The sequence below is a fragment of the Micropterus salmoides genome, unplaced genomic scaffold (genome assembly GCF_014851395.1).
Source record: "Micropterus salmoides isolate LMB-PRFRI ecotype aquatic unplaced genomic scaffold, ASM1485139v1 Ms_hic_scaffold_9, whole genome shotgun sequence".
In the NCBI taxonomy this organism is placed as follows: domain Eukaryota; kingdom Metazoa; phylum Chordata; class Actinopteri; order Centrarchiformes; family Centrarchidae; genus Micropterus; species Micropterus salmoides.
In genome coordinates, this window is record NW_024044681.1 from 30,525,617 (window position 1) to 30,534,590 (window position 8,974).

The window sequence follows — 8,974 nt, forward strand, 5'->3', positions numbered from 1 at the left end:
TACTGTTACTACTGCAATTTTTACATTTTATGTTTGTATTTATCTTAACACACAAAGCCACAATTGATGTAGGCTATTTAAGTTTCTAATGCTTTGTATCCATTCAAGTGGTTTGGAAATGCTTAAACATACGGATATGTAAATATGCACATAGCCAATATGTACATCACTTTGTTCACTTGTAAGCACATTGCAAAATTAGCACCAGTCACCAGCTGGTAAAATAAGCAAATGGTTGGTAGATTTGCTTCTCTCTCCAGCCAAAAAACAATGGTAATCTATTGAGTAGATTGTACACTTTGAGCATTCACTAGCCATTTGTCTGGTGGACAGTAATGTTGATTTTGCACCCTGCTTGTAAGACCTCCATGACATACAGTATCGGTGTCATGGGGAACAACATTTTAGTCTGAGCAACATAAGTTTTCTTCATGTATTCTTTCTCCCTTAATCTAGACCCCACACACCAATAAACAGCAGATAAAAGAGCAGGCCCATACAGGCGATAAACCCTTCTCAAATTGACATTTTGTGAATAATGAATGAGTAATGACTACAGTCCATTCCCGTTTGCCATGGCAGTGAACCAGGGCAGAACCTGCCCCCTGCCCGCCTGGACTACTTGAACAATTTACATTGTTACACCATTGTTGAGAAGTCGGAATATACACAGTGGAAATTTAATTAGATATAATGTTTGAAACAACTTTTGGAATAAGATTGGCCTTAACTAATTAGTTGATTTTAGTAATCAACTAATTAATTCGGCGCAATTACATTTCGCTGAAGTTGAAACGTCCGAGTTCGTACTTCGACGTAAACGCAGCAGGGTTAACTTTGTCGGTACAGTCCATGGCAGCTGAGTCGCAAAGCACACAGGGCCATCAGGAGCAATGTCTACCTATATCCTGGGTGTAGACGTGGGCACCACTTCTGTAAAAGCTGTTTTATTAAAAACTGGCTCCAGAGAGGTGGCTGCGAGTCACGCTTTGCCAACTACGTCTGATATAATCGACAGTAGCGGGATAAAGGTGAGTGCGCTCACGTGCCAAACAACTATACTATGCAGCTCAGCAATGTGTGTTTGTCTGTTCTGTGTGTAACCTGGCTATGTTCCTATGCCCTGCAGGCGAAAGAGCAGGATACTGGACGGATCATAGATACTCTGAACCGGTGCATCCGCCTGCTGCCCAGAGACAAACTGCAGCATGTCAGCAGCATCGGGCTGACAGGACAGATGCACGGGGTTTTATTCTGGAAAGCAAAGAGCGGTAAGACTTTTACTGCCCGCCTACATCCACTCACGGTGTGGCATTTTATAACTTTTGTAACAACGGCTGTGATACATTGAGTAGTTTGAGCTAAAAAGAAACTGATTTCTTCATTCGTTGATTTATTTGAAGTGTAAAAAAAATCAGAGAGGAAACAGCAAGAGAGAGAGAGTAAAGACTTATTTCCAGAGCATGTTGGTGTGATGGTTTGGCCCCCAAAATGAACATGTGCAAAACATTTTTAATTCCAGCCACAATATGTGCTTATGCAGGTGAAGTTAAAAAACCCAAACAAATAAAAAATGACTAAGAGGCTCTTTAATTGTATGATCCCTTGTACCAATATAAGGGCTCGACATCACACTCTCAGAGATAAGGGTTCCTATTTTTATATAGGATTTAATGATGATAAAATTGTGTGTGCTATTATAATAGGATTTGGTTTTTGTGCTATTCGTGGATTAGAAAATGAAACAACTGCATTGTTCAGAATGTAATTGCAGATCTTCAACTTGCAACATACATCCGCTCTTGTAGCAGAGCTGGGGACTGCAGACAGACAACAGTCTCAATGTGAACATGCATTATGAAGCTTAAAATTCCACATAAGGGTAGAGTATTTATCATGAACTATTTCATCCATGAACTTTTGGAACTCATATGTTGTTCAGAAAGCAAAATGTTATGTACTTTTTATTATAACAGATCAGTTAATATACTGTGATTCTCCTAGTTAAAGGGTAATTTTGGTATTTTTAAACCTGGGCCCCATTTTCACATATTTTGGAATCAAAATGACCAGTAGATACAAAACGTTTTGGTATCCATACAGAAGATGGCTTCAGCCAGGGCTGGACTGGGACAAAGAATCGGCCCTGGCATTTTTGGCCCAGGCAGCCCATCAAAATCGGTCGGACACCCCTCACCCATACACCATCCTTCCATTTAAGGGCTCAGATTAGGGGTGTGATGAAACACTTAGCCCATGAGATGTAAGATTGCACAAGATTGGGGCCATGACAACAAGACAAGAATATATTTTAATTGGCCGATTATTTAAAAAAATAATGTATTGATGAAATAGTTGAGGGGGGTCTGGTGGTCCTCCCCCAGAAGATTTTGAGCATTAAACACTTAATTTCCTGCATTCTGGAGACATTTTCTGCACCAAGGAAGCACAAAATTCAGGTGGCAGGTGACAATTCAGACAATAAAAATATAATAAAAAAGTAAAAAGAAACAGTGAGCATTGGTGGGGGCCTGTAAGAGATGTGATTGGGCCGGCATAATGTCAGTATAGAAATTTACCATAGATATAAATACACAATTTACGTTACATCGGCCCAAAAGGTGCGTCGGCCCACTGGGCATTTGCCCGGTATGCCAGATTACTAGTCCAGCCCTAGCTTCAGCCGGCTGCAGTGGCTGCAACATATTTCTTTTCTGAAATGATCACCCTTGTCTTTGAGACTAGACTAGTGTCACAGGTTTTAATCATAATTCACAGTTTGATTTGGACAACAGTTCCCATAATGTTTAACCAGAGCACAGGCTTTAGAAAAACATTAACTACTAATGGCCATGGGGATTTGAAAGAAGCCTTTCAAAGAAGAGAGCGATGTTTTCAGACTGTTGGATTACATTGATTACCCAGTCTGTAGCACTGATGACCTTTTTAAGATACTTCATAAATGGATTGAGGAGCTGGGCAGTTCGATGTGCACTTATATCAGGAGGTTTTCTGCTACAAACTCCTTCTAAACAGAAATGTGGTGGGCCCATTGTACCTCTTTCATAACTATGTTGCCCTCTGCTGGTTGCATCCAATACTTGAGATGAAAATGGTTGGAAGAAAATCTATGCGTTTGCTGTTTTTGTATCCAAACAAAACCACTGAGTCACATATAACTTATTTTGTCTGCTGTCTTTTGTCTCTTGACCCCTCGCAGGTTGTGATTGGTCCAACAGAGACTTCTTCACAGCCAGGGATACCAGTCAGCTGATCACCTGGCAGGATGGGCGCTGCAGCTGTAACTTCCTGTCGTCTCTTCCAAAACCAGACTCACATATCAGTGTAGCCACAGGATTTGGTTGTGCAACAATCTTTTGGTGCATGAAACACAGGTCAGCAGCATACACTTTAAGAACCTAATGCAGAGCCTACTGCACTACATGATTTTGTGATATGTGAAAGTGAACTCTATAGATGTGTGGTTTCACTGCAGGCCCGAGTTCCTTAAGGACTTCACAGTTGCAGGTACCATCCAGGACTATGTGGTGTCCATGCTGTGTGGTTTGGACAGTTGTGTTATGACGCCTCAAAACGCAGCCAGCTGGGGCTTCTTCAACACTTCTTCCAACCAGTGGAATATAGACATGTATGTGATGTTCAGAACGTCCTGATTTAATAACACCTCATTTCTGTGCTAAAGTTGGCAGAGCATTTTCTTGATTAGTTCAAGTACTAAATGCATGAGAAATGTTCTGTTGTTTGTGCATGCTAGGTGTTTAAACTGAAATCACTAAACACTTACAATGTCAGAGTTGTTATGCGTAACCTACATAACAAGCAACTGTGTGTGTGCATGCTCTAGTCTGAAGGGTGCCGGCTTCCCTTTCCACCTGCTTCCTCAGTGTGTGCCATCTGGTGGCTTGGCAGGACAGACGTGCTCCGACTGGCACGGTATCCCTGCTGGTACGCCAGTAGGGGCTGCCATGGGAGACTTCCAGTGCTCCGTCTACTCCTGCATGAGTGCGCGGACAGATGCAGGTGAAACAGGAAGTCCAGTCGTCTCTCTCCGGCTAGGATTACACTTAATGCAGTGAATGCATTACTCTTTCACAGTTCATGCACTTCGGATGAAAGCATCCATTACTGCTATACCATGACAGGTTCCATCCATTAGATTTTTTCTACTATTGCTTCAGTTTACCAGGGTTAACTCTTTTTTTTATATATATCTCTTTGCGGACCTTATCATCCGCATATGTAATTTGGAAGATGCCTTTTACAGAGTCTTGCCCAAGGACACTTTGGACAGGAGATGGGGACCACGTACCACCTGAGCTGCAGCTGCCCCGTTTAGAGATTTTAAATCCTGTATTTTTAAAACAATCAGGGTAATCTTAAATGAAAATACAGAGGGCGGAAGTGGGTGGCTTCAGGTGTCACCCACTAAGCACGCACAGCTTGGCAGTTCTTAGGGCACAGAAACAAAAGAGAAGCACAAGCTTGTTAGTTAGATAAATGCAGTCAATATTAGATCGTTTGCAGTGTGTTAGTTGAGTTCTCCTCAGAACATGGACTATATGTACTGATGTCATTTAGACTGAGACCGACCCACCTGCAGTAAAGTGTTAACAGCTCTGAGGCCTGAATTATGGAGGGATAAATGCTAACTTAAAGTAGAAGCGAAAAAATGATAGATTGAAAGGCCTCAACTGAGTCAAACTGTCTGACATCAGTAGGAAGATTATTTCAGAGAAATGAGACATGATAGGAAAAGGTCTTGCAGCCAACCGACTTCTTTTAGAGATAAAGAGAATGACATAATCTGATTTTTTTGTTCCACCACACCACAAACAATACCCTGCATATTGTACTCTCAAGTTTTTGTAATGAAAACATTTGATCAAAAATCTGTAATATGATATGAGATAATTTCATTTATGCTGCATTTTTTGTAAAAATACCAAGTTAAAAAGAACAATATTAAAACAGCAAAGTTATATATATTTAAATAAGTAAACAATACCCTACAGCAAGGTATACAGCAGTAAATACCCATGTCTTAGTTTGTTCTCATTATGTTTATGAACACAAAGAAAACAACACCTTAGAGGACAGTTTGTATCTTTCTCCTATTTTTGCAGTTCTTAACATAAGTACCTCAGCCCAGCTGACCTTTGCCATGCCGGCTGACTTCCAACCTCCAGATTCTCCTGAGCCTGCCTCCTCCATCTCCTACTTCCCCTACTTTGACAACTCGTACTTGGCGGTGGCTGCTTCACTCAATGGAGGGAATGTACTGGCCACTTTTGTGGAGATGCTCTCTGCCTGGATGAAGGAGCTTGGTACGTATTTTTTCATGACTTTATGCGGCACCGTGTTGTAGAATGGGAAAAATGAAATGTACCCTGTATAGACATTCATAGTTGACAGATGATGAATGCTAATTACTTTGGTGATATTTTTGGTGATGACCCTGATATTTCCTTTAATTCCACCATGAGGTTCACATTCGTCATTTTGTGTGAAATTTCTCAACAGCTACTGGATTGACTGCCATGAAATGTTGTACAGGCTAATTTTGGTGATTACCTGAGTTTTTGTGTTCTGTCATCAAGTCAAAAATTCACTTTATGACCAAACACCTGCAAAACTAATGACCTTCCCATCAGCCTTTGCTGTACTTTGTGTTTAGTGCTATTTAGATAATGTTAGCATGCTAAAACTATGACGGTGAACATGGTAAACATTATACCTGCCAAACATCAGCATGTTAGCATTGTCATTGTGAGCAAGTTAGCGTGCTGATGTTGGTTAGCATGGCTGTAGACTATAAGTCTTGTTCAAGCTTTAGTTCTGGAAATAACCACTCAAGAACTGAATCAGCCTGGTTATATATGTACTGGACCAATCAGCACAAATTATAATGATAAAGGCCGCCTCTCAAACGATTAAAGCAGGCATTTGTAGATGCAAAATTACTGTAATCTGTAAAAATTTAGTGAATATTAAAAGAAAATTTACACTTGCAGGTCACCCGCTAATCTGTTTCTAGTTTAAAATTGACAGCTCAGAGAGGGCAGTGTTTATTTGAGTAGTAGTACTGAAGCCAAAATGACTCGTAGGCCATTAAATGTGTTTCATCCAGATGTTAAATTCCTCCTCCTTATCCCTCACAGGTGCGGAGCTGAGTGATTCGTGCTTATATGAGAAGCTGATTCATTGCGCCCTGAATCAGGAAACGAGTGACCTGAGTGTGAGTCCGACCATCCTGGGAGAGAGACACAACCCTCTTTGCCTGGGTCAAGTGACCAACATCTCCACTACCAATCTCTCTCTGGGTCACATGACCAGGGCACTGTGCCGCGGAATCTTGGACAACATCACCTCCATGATGCCCGCTGAGCGTCTGCAGCAGGCGGGGGTCAGCAGGATTGTGGCCAGTGGGAGCGCCATCGCCCGCAATGAGGTGCTAAGGCAGGAGGTGGAGAAGGCGTTCCCTCAGCCGGTGGTATACGGACAAAACGCGGACTCAGCTGCCGGCGTGGCCATGGTCCTCTGCGACCTACTTTGAATGAGAGTCGTGATCCACAGGGGAATCCCCTGTCTGTTTACATGATTAATTGAGAGTGTTCTGAGCACCTTATCGAACAGTATCGCTTTGTTTAAAGATGGAACAATCAGGCAAACTACATGCTACAACATATTTTGCTCTGTGTAATTTAAAGGAAAAGCTGTGTTTGCCAGGACAGGGATCAAAAGCCTTACGTATCCTCTGACTTACTATGTGCAATAAGGTTTTGAAACTTTTTGGACCAAATGATCACAGCTATCAAATCCTTCAAACATTTAATTTGACATTTAACATCTATTAGCAATATGCCAGGCATTTCTGGGTCTGTTTTGTTGTTTTTAGCAGTGTGCATTTTTAGACTTATAAATTATGCCACACTAGATTTTTGGCCTTTATGCCTAAAGTTTTCCTAAAGCTGCCTTTTTGCAAAGATGCTCATCATTTATCAGAAATAAATTTCTCGTCTGACCGCAGTATACAGTACAACAACAAAATTAGCTGTAGACTTAAAAACCCCAGATTTGCAATTGCTTAGCTTTACAGTTGGTTCTGCGCCAACTCAGATCCTGATGAATCAGTTCTTGCTCATTTCCTGTGTGTTGCTGAAAGGCATCATTTGAAATCTATTAAGGGGAGAGAAATCGCAGCGCTGCTGGAACACTTCTGATCCATAACAGGATCTCTGTATTTGAGGGTGGACAGTGTCTTTAAGTGAAACCACAGATACTGCATGATGGTTTATCAGCAAGGCCAGTGATATGAGGTGTTGCAACTATTAGCATGTTAGAAAAATGCCTTTTCCTCTGGTATTATGTAATTTTCTTTAACTTCCATCTGTCTCGCGGTTTTTATGTCGTTGCATTTAAGGAGGTCTCCTCTGAGTTTGGTGTTTCCATCTCAGCTCTCTCCTCTTCATGTCACTTCTACAGTCTCGAGTTGCTTAAGGTGTCAAATTGAGTTGTGTGTGTGTGTGTGTGAGCATTTGTATCTGATGGATCTGTTGTGTTGCACATGTTCAGGGGCCTGTATCACAAAGGGAGTCCAACTTAGTTTTTAAATGCTTTTTGAAAATAACTATGTTCAGTATGTAGTAACATTTAAATAGTATTACACCTAAAAACAGTGAAGTTTTTGCTGCCAAAGCATTGAGGGAAAGTGCAGATAGTGTCCAAAAAGAGCCTTGAAGTAAAGGTGTAGCTGAACCAAATGTGGCATTTCTAAAATAATGAGCTAATTAACAGAGTTTGTGTATTTTCTTTTAATAAAAAAAGTCAGTTATTTTACTTTTAACTTCCACTTATCATCTACTTGGGTCTAAAAAGATGAAATACCCCCAACTCACCACATTATCCTGAGCTGCAGAGATGGAGTAAGACACTGACTCTGTCACGGCTCCTGTGGGGAATGAAAGAGAAACTTAATAATGCAGTTAATATACATCTATAACCACCATCCATTAGTCTGCTGGAGCGTCATATGTTTGTTAGAAGCCTTGTTTTACATTATTTCTCGAATGCTTAAACACATTTCTTGAAATGATGCCTCTTTTTCTCAAAACTCAACACAAATCCACAACTTCTCACCCAATTCCCCAAACATAACATTTTCAGGTCAAAATGAAGCTCTTCACTCAAAACCCACAGTATTACACACTGGGGAGATAAATTCAAAATAATACAACAATAACTAATTTTGCTTGTGGTTCTTCCCCTCAAAAAACCTTTCACATGATGAACACTACAAAACAAATTACAAATGTATACATTTGCACATTTTTTGTTCCTTACTGTGCTGTACAGTAAATCACACCAAAAAATGAATTATTCTGCCCCAGCGTCTTGTCTTTGGTCTGGGACAGGCCAGAGATTCTCATCCTCCAGCTCCTCCTCCACCCTACTCCTGCTCCGCCCGCTCCTCCTCATCTTCGTGCTATCCCATCTCCTCCTCCAACTCCCACTGTTCCTCTTCCTTCAACTCTTATTCCTCTCCATACTGCTCCTCCTCATCCTCTCTGGTGTCCTCTACCTCTTTCTTCAGATTTCTCTGGATCCGTTCAAAAACTGAGTTAATTCAGTTCCAAAACTGAATGATGATAATGAGCAAATACAGGATTGTTTCTACCAGCAGCTGCAGCATCTACAGCTGTAACTGAAAAATGCACATGGCTGTTATTATTATTGCCAGTCATACATTATTTATTTCATTACTATTATTATTGAAATTACTACAGTTATATGCAGTTATTTCCCTCTCAGTGGGGCAGTAATTCACACCTGATGTGATTATGGTACAAATAAAACAGTATCAACAATTCATTTTAGTCTCAAATCATTTTAAATGACACTGAATTTTAATATTGATATGTTATCTTGCTTCTTGAGTGGGTCACCAGGATTATAT

At 40.8% G+C, this 8,974-nt stretch overlaps 1 protein-coding gene across 1 annotated transcript; it reads left to right on the forward strand.

The window, feature by feature from the left end:
• The first annotated feature begins 827 nt into the window (after positions 1 to 827).
• Positions 828 to 8,260, forward strand: shpk (sedoheptulokinase). Its single transcript, XM_038708333.1, has 7 exons — positions 828 to 1,031; positions 1,130 to 1,271; positions 3,221 to 3,395; positions 3,497 to 3,649; positions 3,866 to 4,041; positions 5,145 to 5,345; positions 6,180 to 8,260. Exons 1-7 carry the CDS (start codon positions 894 to 896, stop codon positions 6,572 to 6,574), a joined length of 1,380 nt encoding a protein of 459 aa, XP_038564261.1. The 5' UTR covers positions 828 to 893; the 3' UTR covers positions 6,575 to 8,260.
• Positions 8,261 to 8,974: the final 714 nt, after the last annotated feature.

Coding starts and splice junctions, on each gene's coding strand:
- shpk (XM_038708333.1), top strand. CDS start 894: ATGTCTACCTATATCCTGGGTGTAGACGTGGGCACCACTTCTGTAAAA. Junction 1,272..3,220: donor ATTCTGGAAAGCAAAGAGCG/GTAAGACTTTTA, acceptor GACCCCTCGCAG/GTTGTGATTGGTCCAACAGA. Junction 4,042..5,144: donor GAGTGCGCGGACAGATGCAG/GTGAAACAGGAA, acceptor CTATTTTTGCAG/TTCTTAACATAAGTACCTCA.